This window comes from Hippopotamus amphibius, chromosome 8 (genome assembly GCF_030028045.1).
Source record: "Hippopotamus amphibius kiboko isolate mHipAmp2 chromosome 8, mHipAmp2.hap2, whole genome shotgun sequence".
Classification (NCBI taxonomy): domain Eukaryota; kingdom Metazoa; phylum Chordata; class Mammalia; order Artiodactyla; family Hippopotamidae; genus Hippopotamus; species Hippopotamus amphibius.
Genome location: NC_080193.1, coordinates 107,118,320 through 107,137,551, shown reverse-complemented (window position 1 = coordinate 107,137,551; position 19,232 = coordinate 107,118,320). Strand labels below are relative to the sequence as shown.

At 39.5% G+C, this 19,232-nt stretch overlaps 1 protein-coding gene across 5 annotated transcripts in view; it reads right to left on the bottom strand.

Annotated features, from left to right (window-relative positions):
• Positions 1-19,232, bottom strand: part of ANKRD44 (ankyrin repeat domain 44) — a 306,147-nt gene that overhangs the window by 129,452 nt on the left and 157,463 nt on the right. For all 5 annotated transcript variants that reach the window (XM_057744579.1, XM_057744583.1, XM_057744580.1 and 2 more), the window contains exon 4: positions 10,786-10,856. In XM_057744579.1, coding sequence (XP_057600562.1) covers positions 10,786-10,856 — 71 coding nt within the window. The remainder of the gene's footprint in view (positions 1-10,785; positions 10,857-19,232) is intronic.

Sequence of the window (19,232 nt, the reverse complement as noted above, 5' to 3'; positions counted from 1 at the left end):
TGATGCCTAAACCGAACGAATGCAGCAAGAGTAGGCTTGTGAAGCCAGGAAACCAAGACTTAAATCTCCAGGAATTCTTGGGAATTGTTGGGAGAATGTCAGACTTTGCACAAGATATGGCAGGTGGTTTCCAGTCAGTCGTATCCATTTAGAAGGCCAGGTGCCCCTGACCAACCTCTGGGTTATATCTAAAAAATTAGAAAAGAAAAAGGTTCAAGTTCGTTGATCAGATGGGGAAAAAAGAAGTGGGTAGAGTCTCTGAAATTTCATGTGAACTTTAGGTAATTCCCAAGTGAGTGCCCGTTTCACCACGTGTCTTTTGTACCAACACTCACTTTCTAGGACACCTAGAATAACTATTTTTTTTTTTCTCCAATTTTATAAAATGTTTTAACTTTGTATTCTCCATTTTTTTTTATATCTGCTTATACAGTGAATTGCACAGTTTTCATCTTACTTGACGAGAAAGGACTGTATCAAGGAATACTTAGTATACAAAGGAGGGGTTCTTATTTAATTTCCAAGGATTAACCTTTTCTTTTTAAACAAAAATGCAAGTAGTATAAAATGGTTATGGAATTAAATTCACAGATATACAGGATATTAGAAGTAGTAAAGGCCTCAGGGGTCATCTGGCCTGACTCCTCATTTGTCAGGCAGCTTCATTTTATAGGCAAGATGGCTGAAGATGGTTTGCCGGCCTGGCTGTCTTAAGGGCTTTTCTACTAGGCAAGAGCTTACTCAGTGGACAGTATCAGCCAAGCACCCTGATAAATACTTTCAAATGTTAATTCTCCTTAGTTATTTACATTTTTAACCTCTGAAGTTTCAGCCTGTACATTTAACAGAAATGTAATATAATACTTTGACAAAAACTAAGCTTTGATTTAAAAAGACTACAATATCCTTTTTTTAAAGTTGTATTTCTCTTTCAAAAATTTTAATCTTGGAAGCATTTTAACTTGGTTTTAAGAGGAAGTAATTCTATGGCTGTTTAGGGAATTACTGATTTTTGTAATCAAAAGAAGTCTCTCTTTTCCTATTTCACACATTGGCTAAAAAACTAACAGCTAGGAGTTTGCTCTGACATAAATTTACAAGATAAAAAAGAAGCTAATGTGGGGGAAGGGAAGCTGAACACTTCCTGAATCAAGAAAGGATACTTAAACAGTACTTCTCAAACTATCTGTGGTGAAAGACCAGTTGTTGTTTTTTTAATTACTATTATTTCAAATTCATCATGAGTAATTAGTAGAGTAATAAAATGAAAAAAGACAGACACAAATTATAAACTCAATTATGTTATCATTTAATTTAGCAGGCATGAAATTACTCCATCAAATTTCTCTAAAAGTTTCTGAATGCTCACTCATGTCACGACAGGAAAGACAAAAACTCAGACTAGTCACAAGCCACACTGTGAACAGTGCTGCTTCAAACAAAGCCTTGGTTTCTTTTTTAAGGATCAAGCACATGTGAGGATTCTGGCACTTCTCCTGAGTGGAGGGATCAGCCTCAGGACTGTAGGCCTTGGAGTCCTCTCCACAGTAGGCTGTCCTATATGTGACACAGAAATAACAGACAGAGGGAGAAACTGTCATGGGATGTGACACAGGAAGGAATTGGAGATGGCATCTGCAGTCATTTTATTTCTACTTTTTATGACTTTCTCCTTTTACAAAAGGTCACTCCAACCTTGTTCAAGAAGTAGAAACATACACTGCGGCACATGGAAAAGATGAGACGAAACAGGATACATGTGCCTTAAATGTCACCTCCAATATTTGTTTTTCTTACTCTCAAATGTGCATTGCATTTAAATGGTCATAAATTACTCACGGAAAAGTAATTCTTTATGACTACACAGAGTCCTCGCAGGCATAAACAATGTCAAACTTTATAAACTGTAAGTTGCTTTAGACCAGGGTCTGAGTCTCATACAGTTTTCTATACTCTCCACAAAGCCTGGCAGGTATCTGGCACCTAGTATATATTCAATAAATTTGGGTAGAATAAATATATTGGTATAATCATTAGCAAACTCTCTAAGTAATAATATGCAAGAATTAATGAGACATTTACATGGGCTGATGACCCTGAGGCTGCACTCAAGTCCTATAGACATTCACTCTGTTACTGTAAAATAATAATCAGTTGTGGCTTTTATCCTCTATTGATCAGAGCAATTTCAAATCCTGTAAGAATTGTATAAATTGGTGCCTAATTTGTTCAAATTAATCAGATTATTCTTCTAAAAGTATCCACTATTAAACTAAACTTGTGCTTTATTATTACAATTATTATTAAAGTACAATTATTCTAAGAACTAGCAGTACAAAGGGGAGACGTGGGGATGTGAAAGAATTAAAACTATTCAAGAACTACTGGCTTTAAACACTGGGAAGGCCTCATACTAAAGTATTCCCAATCTTTAATCTCAGGTCTCAAAGTGTGGTATGTAGACCACATGCATCAGAATCTTCTTTTTGAAATGCACATTTCTGGGCTCAATTACAGGCTTTATCAGAAACACTGGGAGTGAGGTTCTAGAACAGGTACTTTCTGTGTGTGTGTGTGTAATTTTATTTATTCATTTATTTATTTAAAAAGAATTTTTGGTGGAAATATAGTTGATTTACAATGTTGTGCTAGTTTCAGGTATACAGCAAAGTGATTCAGTGATATATACACACAATAATTACTAAAGATTGAGTATATGTTCCCTATGCTATACAGTAGGTCCTTGTTGTTTATCTATTTTATATATAGTAGTGTCAGAACAGGTACTTTCAACAAGCACTGCAGGCGATCTGAATGCACACTAAATCTGAGTACTGCTCATCTACCTTCTAATAGGTTATAAGATTCTTACTTTCTTCCCATTTCAGGTACAATCTATGTTCTGTATGTGATCATCTTTTGATAATCATAAAGATAATTTATGGAAAGCAATAACATTCTAGTCTCCCATATAATTTTGCCAGTTCTCCTGTCTGTTAGCATTTAGCCCACCAAAATGACAGTGTTTTTTAGAGGGAAGGGGAAAACATGATGTTTAAAATTTAAGCTATAAAATAAAATGCTTCTCCTGCTCAGGTCTGGGAAACATCTTTATACCTGCCAGACTTCTGTCTGCACAGACACAAAAATAGATGCATTTTATTAGTTGGACCAGTATCCCTAGAGGTGCCCATGTGATGTAGGGCAGCAGTGGAGCACGGGGTTAGGAGAGCAGGTTCTCTGGTTACACCCTTCTCCACTTACTGGCTGCGGTGTCTTAGGCTTGTTACTTAACTTCTCTGAGATCACTTTTCCTAAATCAGGATTAACAGTGGTCTCATTCTCAGAGAGTGATTCAAAGGTTAAAATGGAATGATGTGCAGAAAGTGCTTAGCACACAGCCTAGAACACAGTAAGTACTCAGTAAATGTTTACCATAACAATACATACTTGAACACAATGTTCTCAATTCTACACCCCAAAGACAGGATACAACCATCTTCAACATTTCTAACCACAAAATAGCCTCCAGAACAGAAAAGTGACAAGTTCAGCAAATCCTTTGGTGGTACTCTCAGGTCATTAGAGAAGAAAATGCATGTGTGAAAGGCCAGTCACATTTGGACACAGGCCACAGTAGGCTCTGTGGTTGTCTACTGGTTGTCTACTGGTTGTCTGCCCTCAACACAGTGTCCAAGAAGGGACACTTCATACCCCCTCAAGGCCCACACTTAACAGTGCCTTCCACAGAGTAGGCTTCAATAAACACATGTTAAACCCTCCAGGTTTGTGTGCATTTCATCCTTTCCCCTATAGCTGTTCTTTTCCAAGGGAAAACAAAAAAAAAGCCACAAGAACAAGCTAAACAGGGGAAATGATATGAAATAATTCACAGCAATACTTCAGAGAATTCTCCCTGGCAGCCCCAAATCTTGCTCACGTATGTTATCTAGCATTGCAAAATAAGTTTCCCTAATATTTTCATAAGAGACTCTCTTCATTTCTTCACAGCTGTGGGAGCAGTCAGAGACAAAGGGGGATGAATGGTGGCCTTAGGGAGTCAGTAAGAAGACAACGCTGTTCAGCTCCAGTCATCTGTTTGGTGTTTCCTCCCTGGGAGTCCCAGGCATGGGGAGAGGGTGGAGGTGGGAGGAGGAGGAGAATGGGACACAACGCAGCCTGGTCAGTACCAAGCTAAGTCTTAAAGGTTCATCTCCACAACCCAATCTATTTTGGACAATCTTCATGGGATATGACCATGTCTTGACCTACTTTCTTGTCTGCATGAATGTCAAGCATGGGTGGATGTTTAATCAATATTATGACCTGATACTGCTATTGCTGTAACAGGCCCAGGAAATGAATTTAGCAAATGAACATTATTTTTCCAGCTGTAGAAATCCAAACATGAAATTTGCCTGATGGAAAGAGGCTCAGAAATGTTAACGTATACTGATATCTTTGACTTAAACTGATATCCACGTTGCATGGTATTTTTGAAACTCGTTCTGATTTTGCAGGATCCAGTGGCTTAACTTGCTTTTAGTGCCACGCTCCCATAAACAAACTTCAAGTTAGTTTACCTTCCATGCATGAAAGATGAATACCACCAGCATTCCCTGTGCTGTATGCTAGCTCCATGTTAGCAGTTTTACTGAGTATCAGGTTAACACAGCTTAAGTTAAAAATCCAGTCTTTAATGAATCACTCAAAAAACAATTGTTTCCTATGCAGGCTAGATGGTAGATATACAATGACAAGCAGTAGGCATGCCACTCATTGCAAAGAACTTACTGTCTAGAATATCTTTTTAATTAACCTGTGGGTTGGCCATAAAGTGCCTTTGGTTTTTAAGTAAAAATAAAGGACATTTTTTTTTCATTTTCACCAAGTACTTTATTGAACAGTGTTTTGTTCCACTACATTCTGCCATTTTTCAGGCAACTTCATACTTCCATCTTCCCAAATCTTTTTATCTTTTTGAGCAAAGAACTGTTTCAGGTGCCTTTTACAGTCTTCCAGGGAACTGAAATTTTGTCCATTAAGAGAATTTTGTAAAGACCGAAATAAATGGAAATCCAAAGGTGCAATGTCTGAGGAATATGGCAGGTGAATCAGAACTTCCCAGCTAAGCTGTAACAGTTTTTGCCTTGTCATCAAAGAAACGTGCGGTCTTGTGTTATCCTGATGGAAGATTATGTGTTTTCTGTTGACTAATTCTGGATGCTTTTCATCAAGTACCGCTTTCATTTGGTCTAACTGGGAGAGGTACTTGTTGGAATTAATCGTTTGGTTTTCCAGAAGGAGCTCATAATAGAGGATTCCCTTCCAATCCCACCTTATACACAGCATCACCTTCTTTGGATGAAAACCGGCCTTTGGTGTGGCTGGTGGTGGTTCATTCAATTGCACCATGATCTCTTCTGTTCCACGTTATTGTACAGTATCCACTTTTCATCGTGCATCACAATTGTTTTAAAAACGGAATGTTTTCATCATGTTTAAGTAGAGAATCGCATGTGGAAATATGGTCAAGAAGGTTTTTTTTTCCACTGAACTTAAGTGGAGCCCAAGCATCAAAGCGATTCACATAACCAAGCTGGTGCAAATGATTTTCAACACTTGATTTGGATATTTTGAGGATGTTGGCTATCTCCCAAGTGGTATAACGTTGACTGCTCTCAATTAATGTCTCAATTTGATCGCTCTCAACTTCAACTGGTCTACCTGACCGTGGAGCATCATCCCGTGAGAACTCTCCAGCACGAAACTTTGCAAACTACTTTTGACAAGTTCAATCAATCACAGCACCTTCTCCATACACTAAACAAATCTTTTTTGTGTGTGTGCATTTTGGTTGTGTTTTTACCTGTTTCGAAATAATAAAGCATAATATGCCAAAAATGTTGTTTTCTTTCTTTCATCTTCAATATTAAAATGGCTACACAAAAATTCACCAATTTTAAAAAACTTTTTATTTTATATTGGAGTATATAGCCAATAAACAATGTTGTGATAGTTTCAGGTGCACAGCCATGCATATACATATATCCATTCTCCCCCAAGCTCCCCCCCCCCCATTCCGGCTGCCACATAACATGGAGCAGAGTTCCCAGTGCTATAGAGTAGGACCTTGCTGGTTATCCAAAAAATTCACCAATTTTGATAAGTCTTTTTTTAAATGCACACTGATATGACATCTGTCACATACAATCTAACAAAATTGTTTCGAATGAAGTTAAAGACAACTAAGTGCTACTAGAACCATATTACGGAAAAACTGACGAACCCTTTGGCCAACCCAACAGACTAACAATTTCAATGGTAGTTTTACATTGTGCCAAGTTAGAGAAGCTGAACTTTATTTCGTGGAATTCCCTCCACTGTATTGTTCTAGTTAGGGTTGGCCCCTGGAGAAAGCTGCATGAGTTTTGGAAGGCATACGTGAAACCACAGACTGACAGGCATGTTGCGTGCTGGGTGCTGTGGCAGCCTGTGCATGGTGTCATTGCCGGGGCATCACCGTGTTGGCATAGGGCAATTGCCAGGTTGATGCTTCTTCAGATCCTACCACATCTTCTTCAGTTTCTCCCATTGCTGGGCCAGGCGCATGCGAGATCCGAGGTGAAGCACACAGCTCCTTCTGCAAGGCACCCACATCCATGATGTCGAGGCAGTGAGAGACAGACAGGGGTTCCAGTACATCTCTATTCTCCCCCATTTCACGTCTCGTCTTTCTTTTCAACTGCAGACCCTGCAGGCCTACAGTGATGTTAGGACCACACAGAAACCAAGGGCATAGCCTTACATGAACTTCTTCAGCAGCTCACACAATTGTGTTTTAAGTCAAATTCCTATAATGAACATCTTTTCTCATGGTGGTTCTGCTTCCCTGATTGAACCCTGAACCTTGAAACCTGAGAGGGTCAATTACCCACGTTTTAGAAGCAAAGGGGTTTTTAAAGACTATATAGAGTTTATAAGCCTTTCAATGAAGAAATGTTTTTTTAATACATATTTGTGTAAGGAATATCACTGTTTGCCCATCTAAGCAATAGATAGATGTGCCAACTCTCTTACTGAACACACACATCTTCTTTGGCACGTGCTAGTAGCAAAACTCCAAGAGAGCAGTCCAAATCTTCTCTGTTCTTCCCCCCCCTTTCCCCAGCTATTATTTAGGGGTGGCATAAAGTAATGGCTATAGGATCAGATTCACTAAAGGAAGGATGGGATATAGCCAAGGTGGCAGAGTGGGAAGACCCTGAACTCACCTCCTCCCAAAGGCACAACAAAATTGCAACTGCTTACAGAGCAACTATCTATGAGAATGACCTGAAGACTAGCAGAAAAGATTTCCCACAATTTAAGATATAAAGAAGGAACGACGAGTTGGATAGGAGAGGCCAAGATGCAGTATACTCAGGACCCATACACCTGGGTCAGCAACCCATAAATGGGAAGAATATCACAATCTCAGGGGTCCTCCCCAAGGAGTGAGGGGTCCAAGCCCTCACTGCCCAGCCTGGGATCCTGCAACAGGAAGATGGGGGCTCAGAACGTCCACTTTGAAAACCAGTGGGGCTTATGTCCAGGAGAGTCAGAAAGCTTAGAAAACAAACAGCTCTTAAAGGGCATGTGCAAACTCTAACACACTCCAAGTCCCAGGGCAGGGGCATTAGTTTAAAAGGAGCCTGGGTCAGAGCTACTTGCTGTGCGTGGAGAGCCTCTCAGAGAGGCAGAAGGCAAGTGAGACTGCATCTGAGGATGAAGACACTGGTGGCAGCCATGTGGGGAAGTCCATTCTACAATGGTGTCAGCACTGGGGAGCGCCATTTTGGAATCCTCCTGATAGCCTGTTAGTGCTGGGGGACTTACCTGCCCACCAGCACCAGCCCCACACCCCCCCCCCAGGCTGCACAGCCAACTGTTTGGGGAGCCTACCCATCCTCCAGTGGGCCTACAGCCACTACATGAGGCAGAACCTCACAGCCAACCAAGCTGGGAGCCAGCCCTGCCTCCCAGCAAACCCACAGTAATTGGCCCCACTCCAAGAGAGGGGGGCCCACAGCCCAGATGGGGGCACCCCTAGAGCATATAACTCTGGTGACCAGAGGGGAGCATGCTGTTGGATCCCACAGGACGTCTCCTACTTAAGGCCACTTCTTCAAGACCAGGAAATGTAACTGACCTACCTGATACATAGAAATAAACACAGAGAATTAGGCGAAATAAGAAGATAGAGAAATATGTTCCAAATGAAGAAACAAGACAAAAACCTCAGAACAAGAACTAAATGAAGAAGAGATAAGCAATCTACCTAATAAACAGTTCAAGGTAATGATCGTAAAGATGCTCAGTGAACTTGGGGAAGAATGGATGAACACGGTGAGCATTTTAATTAAGAGTTAGAAAATATAAAGAGGAACCAAACAAGGCCAAAGACTACAGTAACTGAAATGAAAAATACACTAGAAGGAATCGACAGTAGGTTAGATGATACTGAGGAATGGATCAGGAATCTGGAAGACAGAGTAGTGGATCACCCAAGTTGAACAATAAAAGAAAAAAAGAATTAAAAAAAATAAGGATAGTTTAAGAGACCTCTGGGACAACATCTAGTGTATTAACATTTCCAATATAGGAGTTCCAGAAGGAGAAGAGAAAGAGAAAGGGGCAGAGAAATAAATAGCTAAAAACTTCCCTAATCTGGGGAAGGAAACAGATATCCAGGTCCAGGAATCACAGAGAGATCCAAACAAGATAAACCCAAAAAGGTCCACAGCAAGACACACTGTAACTAAAATGACAAAAATTAAAGAAAAACAAGAGAATCTTAAAAGCAGCAAGAGGTTGCTGAGGGAGCAGGAGACAGGTGGGGAGGGATGGATTGGGAATCTGGGATTAGCAGATGCAAACTATTATATATAGAATGGATGAACAGCAAGGTCCTACTCTATAGCACAGGGAACTATATTCAAAATCCTGTGATAAACCATAATAGAAAGGAATATGAAAAAGAATGTATATATATGTAAAACTGAATCACTTTGCTATACAGCAAAAAGTAGCATAACGTAAATCAACTATACTTCAATAAATTTTTTAAAATATATTAAAAAATAAAAGTAATAATAAAAGATAAAAGCAGCAAGAGAAAAGCAACTAGTTATGTACAAGGGATATGAAAATCAGCTGACTTCCAGCAGAAATTCTGCAGGCCAGAAGGGAGTAGCACTTTATATTCAAAGCAATGAAAGGAAAAAACCTACAACTGAGAATACTCTACCTGGCAAGGTTATCATTCAGATTTGAAGGAGAGACAAAGAGTTCTACAGACAGGCAAAAGCTAAAAGAATTCAACACCACTAACCCAGCTTTACAAGAAATGTTAATGAGACTTCTCTTAGTGGAAAAGAAAAGACCACAAGTAGAAATATGAAAATTATGAAAGGAAAAATCTCATTGATAAAGGCAAACATAAACTAAAGGTAGATCAACCACTTATAAAACTAGTAGAAATGCTAACAGACAAAACTAGTAAAATCATCTATATCCACAATAAGTACTTAAGGGATACACAAAACAAAAGATGTAAAATATGATGTCAAAAACATTAAATATAGCATTATATATACATGTTGATTATCTCTTAAGTTCGAATGCGCACATATATATAACCACAAACCAAAAACCTACAATAGACACACAGAAAAGAACAGAAAAAAATCTAAACATGACACTAAAACATAGTCCTCAAATCACAATGAAAGAGAGCAAAAGAAGAAAAAAAACAAAAACAAAAAAAGGACTACAAAAACAACCAGAAAACAATTAATGGAATGGCATTAAGTAAATACCTATCAATAATAACTTTAAATGTAAATGCACAAAATGTTTCAATTAAAAGACATATTCGCCATCCTCACCCGAACTTTCAGCGTTCAGAATAAATTCTTTCTTGAGCACCTACAACGTACCAGGCTTGGGATACATCAGGAAACCAAACAAAATCCCTGCCATCGTGGTGCTTCTCTTCCAGGGACGTGTTCGCCAAACTCGGCGTGTTCAAACAGAACTGATTAACTTCCCCAACTCTTGCTCCTTTGCCTCTGCCTTCTGGGTTAACGGTGTCACCATTCACCAAATGGCTTCTTTTCCATCTCACCCTCACAAGTTCCAGATCCTGTCAGGTTCACACTTATCTCTGCTGTCAACACTGCCCGCTGCTCAGGGGACACCCAGCCCTCTGCTACTTGACCCAGCCTCTACTGTCAGACTTGTATCCTACTACATCCTGTACTCTGGCCACATCCAACTGAACCTGCCGTTCACTCACTTCCACGACCCTTGTGCTTCACCACGTTTCTCCTCCTGTCTCAGCCCTCCTTTTCCTGGCCTGGTAAATCCCTATCATCCTCTAAGGACTAGCTCAACTGACATCTCTTCTTGGAAGACTTTGTCTGTTCAAGAAGACAGTTATTTGCTTCTTCCTCCAATTCAGTTACAATACGGTACCGACCTGCTTACCTGTTTGCATCCCCGCCAGACTGAGAACTCACTGAAATCAAGGATCACACCATCCACCTTGGAGCACCCTAGTCAGCGCCCAGCAGCATGCCCGGAACACAGGAGGTGCTTAAACAAACATCTCTTCAATTTGGTAACCCTCTTGCATTAGAAGTAAAAGTAATTTGCTCACCAGTGAGGATCCCTAACTCAGCAAAAAGCATTTTTCTCTTTCTAGGAACCGGAGGTGCTAGAGTAGATAAGATAATGACTCACTTCACTTCTGGAGGCAACCGCCCGGTGCAGTGGGGTCAGCCACATGTTGTCCTTGGCATTCACACGAGCTCCTGGAACCAAACAGCACAGGTTAGAGGCATAATGCAGTTCTGATATGAGGTCAGATGCTATATCTTGTGCTCCCATTTGCCTGGTACAACCAACACATTTTGTTTCTCCTTTGTATCAGTCACATGCTTTCCAGCCACCAGACAAGGAGAAGACACCGAGTGCAATAGAAGGAGTAAGATCAGGAGCTGAGAATGTCACAAGAATTGAGTCAAGACTAGATGAGAAATAACAGTCTCATCGGGTAGGAGATACAGTTGTAAGAAAGCTGAGATTCTCCAGGACTATAGAAAGTGTAAGTGCTAAAGAATGAAGAACTTTTCAGGGGTGTGTATATGTATGTGTGTGTTCCTGAGTATAATATATATTCCTGAGTAGAAAATAGAAAATCATCCACATTATTATTTATTTTTAGTCATTAAGCATATGTATTTCATAACATCCTTCTTGGCACCTGTTAGGGATGGCCAACCTTCCGACAAATATATACCAGAGGCCGGTGAGATTTCAAACAAATTTGTAAAGTCGAATTCTGATGAGATTTGATCTGGGCTAAAGGGATTAGCAGAAATCCATTTTATCCAAGAATCCCAGTTACCTCTCTGAAGCTAGCCAGGTATTTCAGTAGGAAGAAGCCAGCTTCCATGGAGCTTCTGGAAAGACACAACATGCAGCCTAGGTAGCTCCCTCACACCATGGGGCGGGCAGACAGGCTGACACATGAGCCAGAGCCCGGTCACTCAGGGAGCTGCCCGTGCTCAGCTCACTGGGAGCCACATCACCATCACGGAGCAGAAGCTCCACAGGAACAGATTCCCAGAAAGCAGAGTATACACTCCTCCCATGACACCCACACAATTCTCCATGTGCACAAGCCCACCAAGCTACAACTGAACCACTACAACCCCCTACATGAGCTTCCTTTTTTAGGAATCCAGATTTTGATCAGTCTTCTGGTCAGAGACGGAAAGTTTTATAAAAGGGCTAGGAGGAGAAAATATCTATGATATCTTTGTAGATGCAATAAGAGGAGCCTGTTTTAGCCTTAGGACAGTAAGGAAGGAAGCTTGTGAGGATAAGAAAGGAGGGACGGATCAAAGAAACTAGAAAGTAAGGCAGAGGAGGGGCAGTGCAAAGGAGGCAGCCCTGAAACAAGGGCCGAAAAAGTGAGTCAAGTACAAGCAGAGGCTGACCAATCCGTGAGGTCAAGGCCAACTGACAGCTAAAAAACAGGAACCGTGTTTAGAAAAAAAAAAAGGCATCAGAAGACTTTCATGGGTAAAAGTGAGCTAGAAATTTAACTTAAGACACCAGCTCAAAGGAAATAATAAGTCATAGAACTTACACTGTTTTCTCTCTTTAACTGAAGAACAAATACCATCAACAATATTAATGATAGAAAACAAGAACGTAATAATCCCTAAAACAAAGAGAAACAGAATGTCTCTTCCCCCCTCATTCTGATTTCATTAGTAGGAGATGGGACCAGGCACAGATATTTTTTAAAACGCCCCAGGACCCATGGTTATTGTAATAGGCTGCTAAGCTTGAGAGACACTGGTAAGTTGTTGCTTTGTTTATCAAGCTTAAACTTATTTGAATCCTAATTTTACTTACTCCATCCAGGCAGCTTACCTGAAAAGATTGCAGCTCCTTACATCAGTAAGAACCAAATAAAATCAGTTTGGGAGTGTTAAGATGCCAAGGCAGCAGACCTCTCACTCTCTGGTAGCTAAATGCTCTGGAGTGAAACAAATGAGGTCTGGGAAGGACAGCGGGATTCGTGGTCAGAAGACCCAGATCTGAGTTCTGATTTCAGCACCTAATGGCCCAGCTACCAAGAGCCACTACTCTGTAAAATGAGGCTAACAACAACAACATAATAATACTTCTCTACCCACCTCATGAGGTAGTTGGGAGAATCAAGTGAATTTGAAGGTGCTTTGTAAACTGCAAAGCACAAGGAAAATATTAGCAGTTCTTAATTTCCAAATCCCCTCTAATGTCATATTTACTTCCAAATCTATGATCCGGGTCTTCAAGGAAGTGAGAGGCATACTTTGCCCAAGGGGAAGTCAAACACAGATTTAAGAACACAAAGAACCATCACCTAGAGCTTGCACAAACAGGTATCTTTTGAAGATTAAGAGAGACTCAAATGCTAGAGAAAGCTGGAGAGGAGGAAACCCAGATGTAATTAAGAGCAGAAAAATATTGTGAATTTTAAAACAAAATTTTCACGACCAAAAAATAAATTTTAGTTCTCCCTCCTAAGTCTTAGTTCCAAGGGAGCACCAGATGATTGTTACAAAGCCTCTCTTTCTGGTTTAGAAATAAACTGTATTTATCCCTCAGGTCCTAGTGATTCCTCTTCCAACATTCAGCTATTCAGTCCTTTTAAAATTACCCATCTTTTTGTCAGGCCTTTACCTGGGTCATAAACATGTCTATTTTACTACACTGTGCTTATACCTGCGTATCAGAAGACAGACCTCTTACTCTCTCTCGTACGTCAAATGTTATGTTTGTGACTTAATTCTAGGCTGTGTCTTTGACACGTCACAAACACCACCCAGATTTCATGAAGAGCTGCATTCAAGCCTCATTCCCTACCGGTAGGGACAGCTGTATCAGGGTGCCCCTTCAGATCCCCTGTTCACTTCTAAGGGACTTCCATGTCACAAAGTCAAATCAGTCATCTGAGATGAAGTACATCTGGCCACGAGTTCCCTCTGTTTCTGGGTTTGAATTTTCACCTGGCTGTCTGCATGCCGTTCCTTTCAACACTTCAGTCACTCCATTCTTTCGCACGTTTGTAGGAAGGAGTGCTACATGGGACAGAACTGATACCTGCGTATCAGTTCTGCCTCAGAGCCTCTGAATCAGCGCTGCCCGAAGCAAATATAACATGGGCCAAGTAATTGAAAATTTTCTAGTAACCACATCAAAAAGGGTATAAAACACAAGTAAAATTAATTTCAGTAATGTTTTACCTAACTCAGTATATCTAAAATATTATCATGTAACTGAGTTTTTTTAAATGATTGAGCTAATTTGCATTCTTTTCTTCATGCTAACGCTTCAAAATCCAATGTGTATTTTGCACTCACAGCATATCTCCATTCAAACTGGCCACACTTCAAATGTTCAATAGCCACAGCTGGAGTGTGGCTACCATACTGAACAGAGCAGCTCTAAATGCTGGGTGGCAGAGCCCAGGCTTGGCTACTCGTTTGCTTGAGTAGCTCTCTTCAGTTCTAAGGAGCAACGATTCTATCATTAGAGCTGTGAAACTGCTAGGAGCCGTGTTAAAAATTGCTAACAGGATCTGAACTCTGACTCTGTATACTAACGTATGTGTAAGTCCATTTCATAGGGAGACACTATTATTATTCCAGTTTTATAGATAAGGGAAACAGCATGCTCCAGTCCTCAGCTAGGAAATGGTAGATTTGAAGCCAGGCAGTCTAACTTCAAAGCCAAGCTCTAGGGCACTATGACTCAGTTCGTAACTAGCAACATTCACACAACATTTCAGCTAACATTGATTGTGTTTCCCTCCCACTTTCCCCATCTTTCTCTCCCATCCTTAGAGTCACTCTTCTCTGCCTCCTTCTCCATTTTCATATATATATTTTTCATACCCATGTATATATTCCCCATTGAGTTTATCCCTTCTTTCTCATATTTTTCCTTCTAGTTTCAAACACTGGTTATAATAATATGGAACAGAAATATACATTTTATTATTCATGAGTTTTCACAGAGTAAATTTTGTGTAGAAACTTAAAAAGCTAATGCAAGAAGAAGAAACCCAAATGGTAAGACACATAGGAAAAGATACTTCTCAAAATTCATCAGGGAGGAGCAAATGAAAGCAACATTAACAAAGCATATCACACCCATCAAATTGGGGGAAATTATAAAGTGTGCAATGCCAAGAGTTAGCAAGGATATGGAGCAACAGGGAAACTTAGATACAGATGGTGAGAGTGGGAATTGGTACAACCTTTGGAAACAGCTTGGTGCTATCCAATAAAACTGATGACGTGCGTGCCCTACCCCCCAGCAATGCCACCCAATCATATAGCCTAGAGAAACTCTCATACGTGCACAAGAATATTCACTGCTGCATGTTTGTAACAGCAAGATATTGGAATCCTAGATGTTGATCAAGAGGAACATGGAAAAATACACTGTGGTGTATTTGTACAGTGGAATGCTACACTGTCATAGAAATGAACAGATTGAAGTTACAGATATAAACATATGCACTTCAGAAACACAACACTGAATGAACAAATGAAGTTGAAGATTAATACCAATGGCTTAATAACAGTTATATAAAGTTTTAAAATTTACAAAAACAAAGCCATATGTTGTTTACAGATGCACAGATATGAAATGAAAGTAATAAATATGGCTAAAGAAAACAACTACCAGTTCTGGATAGTGGTTGCCTCTAGGGAGGGAGGGTGGGAAAGGACACAGCGAGGATACAATGGGCTTCAACTGTGTCTTTAATGTTTTACCTCCTTTTTAAAAAGATATAATGCAAGTATAGAAAAATCTTCAAATTTCTTAAAGCTTGATATACATGGGTATTAATTACATTATTCTCCATACTTTTCTATATGTTTGAAATATTTTCTAATAAAATACTTTTAAGAAAGCTAGTACACTTGAAGTTTTAAGTCTCTTAATGAAAATGGGGGGGATTAACTTGCTTTTTCTTACACTATTTTTTTCTTGCTTAGTGGCCCTTCTTGATAGAAAAATGACACCTTCATATAAGATGGCCCATTCATATCTCTTTTAGGACTTTCTTAAGGCTCACCCCAGGTGAGTAAGAAAAGGTGAGTAAGAACTACTGTTGGATTTGCAGATGACCTCGTACGTACAGTCCGATTTGAAAAGAAAATTTCAAGTTAACAACATGTTACTTGCTGGTCTTATTGTCATTTTTTTCTCATGCTCCCCTCTCTCCACAGTCACTACTGCTGGTCCCAAAGGTAGACTCCCCTGCTGTTGCTCAGAGGCAAGTCAGCACAGGCAGCAAAGGTAGGACCTCAGAAGTTTGTGTCCACCCAAAGGTGGGAGGGCTCTTGACTCTTAAGGAATCTTTTGCTGTCTTTCATTTTATCACCACATGTTGAATCTAAGCATCTCATCCCAGTAGCTCACCAGCCAAACCACCAGGATGCTGACGAGGGCAGAGGATGTGTGTAGCACATGCCCGACTGTGTCTACCTGCTTTTGCCACTGCAAGTTCAAATCTTACCTTCAATCCTCCTCTCTTTCTTCTCCCTCCCTCTGTCCCCGCTCCTCTCTCCCTCTCTCATATACACAACCTAACTCTGTATGTGTGCATTAGAATGTTCTATCTAAAGGAAATAACTATGGGTAAATGTTACAATTAACTTTTAAGGACAATATATGAAAAATTAGGCATAAAAGTAAAATACTGGAAACAATTTTGGCATTAGACAAAGAAGAGTTGGTTAAATAAATTACCATATAGCCACAAGACATGGCTGCAACACTTTATAAGAATGCTTAGTAATGTGGAGAGATGTTCACAAACTATGGTTGTGTGAAAAGAGCAAGTACTAAAACATTACATGTGGAATGAGCCCATTTTTGTAAAAAACATTAAACATTCCAGAAGGACGAACCACAAAAACCCTGAGATCACTTCCTGGCACATGGTAGACACAGTATAATTGCTTGCTAACTATTATCGAAGTAGAGGCAGGGAACAAAGGGACAGAGACTGGGGGTAACTGCGATTAACACAGTTCTGAGTCCAGCTCAGACCTTAGTTAACACCCGCCACATGGAAGATGCTTCTGGTTAAAAGAAAGATTCAACAATGTCTCTGCAACTAAACTGGCTTGAACCAGAGCTATGAAAATTTGCCTATCACCAGGAACAGCAACAGACCTATTTTACTTCATGTTTTGATCATGTAATATATGAATGCGTTCTTCTTTTAAGAGATAGACTGTTACAGGTTTAGGTAAAGTCCCCTTGAGAATCATCCACAATGCTGGACTCTCTCCACTCCCTGAAGAAAACTACTGCTCTGAGTTTGGTTCGTGAGCTTCTGGTTTCTTTTATGTCTTCATATACAAATATGTGTACCCACAGAAAATCAGAGAATTAATAAGCTTTGTGGCCAATACAATAATCTTCTTGTATTCTTAAAATATTACACATTTTTTACAAAGTTAAAGCACTATTTCACAAGTATGCTTTTACATTAATGTGTCATATTGTAATAACACTCTGAATTTCCTTGTTTCACTCAATAACACACTTTTTCATATCTATTTATGTTGATACTTAGAGAATGAGTCCATTCTCTTCAAGGGCCACATGTATTCCCACATATAAATATACATTTTTAGCCATTCTCTCTAGTGATGGGTACTTCAATTGTTTCCAATACTTCACAAGTCAAACAGTGCTGCTACAACATCCATAAAATGACTCCTTATGCAAACATGCAAGTATTTGTCTAGGATAGTTAATTAGAAATGGACTTTCTGTGCCATTGCTCACGCACACTTTTGGTTTTAATATAGTCTCAACCCTCCAAAGTATGCCACTTTACACACTCACAGTGTATGACTGCTTAATTTCCCTACATTTTCATCGACACTTGATATTATTGGTTATTTAAAATATTGCAAATCTGACCACAGGAAAATGGTCTCACATTTTTGTGTTTCTTGTTTAACAGTGAGGTTGGGAATCTTCTAATATGTCTGTTTACCGGCCACTTGTCATTCACTTCCTGAAAACCATTTATTTATATTCTTTGCCTATTTCCCCTATTTTTCTATTTTTCTCATAAATTATGTACATACATTTATATTGTATTGTTATTATTATTACTGCTTACATATTCCAAAAACTTGCAGTTTTATGTAGGTCCAAATGTGGCTTTTAATATCAACATTCTTTCATGGAGAAAAATGACCCTGAGCTTGCTGTTCAGCAAGAAACAACACATGCCCCCTGTGTAATAAATATCAGCACTGTGTTCACACAGGTTTGGAGTCACTTGACGAATTGAAAGATAATTAGAAATCTAGGAAGCAGATTCTTTCAGTCACTGTTTAAGTCCTCCATTCCTCCACTAATCCTCCTCCACAAGGCTGAAGAGGCAGCTGCCAGGGAAACCTCCTCTCCCAGAAAAACAAAATTATTATGGCAAAAGCAGAGTTATCTGAATGGGAATGCAGTATTTCATCAGTGTCATTCCGTGAGACTGGCTTCCTCGTCCTCTTCCTCCATCCGTTGTGTTTACATGTCAGAGGGAGATGTCAGATGGTTTTGAGTTGAATATTTATAACTGATTTTTCTAAAGGAAGCTTCATGTTATTTCCCTGCCTGTCAGGCACCATTGTGCATTGAAGGACACAGAGTCTGGATGTCTCATGATTTAAAGGCAAATGCTTTTCCCCCGAGGATATTTTAAAGCTTATCATTTTTTTAAAAAAAGAAAAAAAACACTAGGCTATACTGATTCTCCAGAAACAAACACTCAACTAAAAGTTATCAGGCATAAACTCTAATTACAAATTAAGTACATTTTTTATCTTATCCCTATTACCACTTGATTTTATTTTCATAGCTATCAAGAGTAAACAGAACGCTGACTATCTTTTCCAGAGGCATTATTTCTGTTCTCTTAGCCCTGTTACCTAGGAAGAAGTAGAACAAAGAAAAAAGGTAGCCCAAATGACTGAAAATCCTACAGGCCAGAGAGAACAATTGATTCTTAAGGCTGGCTTAGCCAACATTTGGCTTTTAATTATAAAAATAAATATGAAAGACAGATCATATGAAATATGATTATAATACAGTGAGATCAGCTTGCTACTGATTTTCTTTTTAACAAACAGACCAAATCTTATCATAGACCAGGAGCACTGTCCTTCAAAGCAATGACCTTGGAAGAGTGTGATAACTCCATATATGTGGCAACTGCTCAACACATTTTAAAAACTCCCCTTGGCGTTGACTTTGGAGCCAGCTTATACACCCATCAGCAAACGGTCCATTACTTCATAACTGCACTACTTTGGAGGCCAAAATCAGCATTGCCTCATTTAATCACCTCTCTTTCCCTAGACAAAAAAAAAAAAAAAAATCAACTCCAACCTCAAAGGATCAATATTTGTTACGCATGAGAGAATCAAAAGAATGGCCTGCCATCGGCTCTGGAGGCAATTTGCATTGGCAGCGGTCATCACTTTTTGAAAAATCACAGGAAATAATTTTACAGGAATGCCACTTGTTTGGTGGCCTACGTTCTAATAAATTTGTTACTTTTAATTAGTATTTACAACTCATAAACACTCCCATAT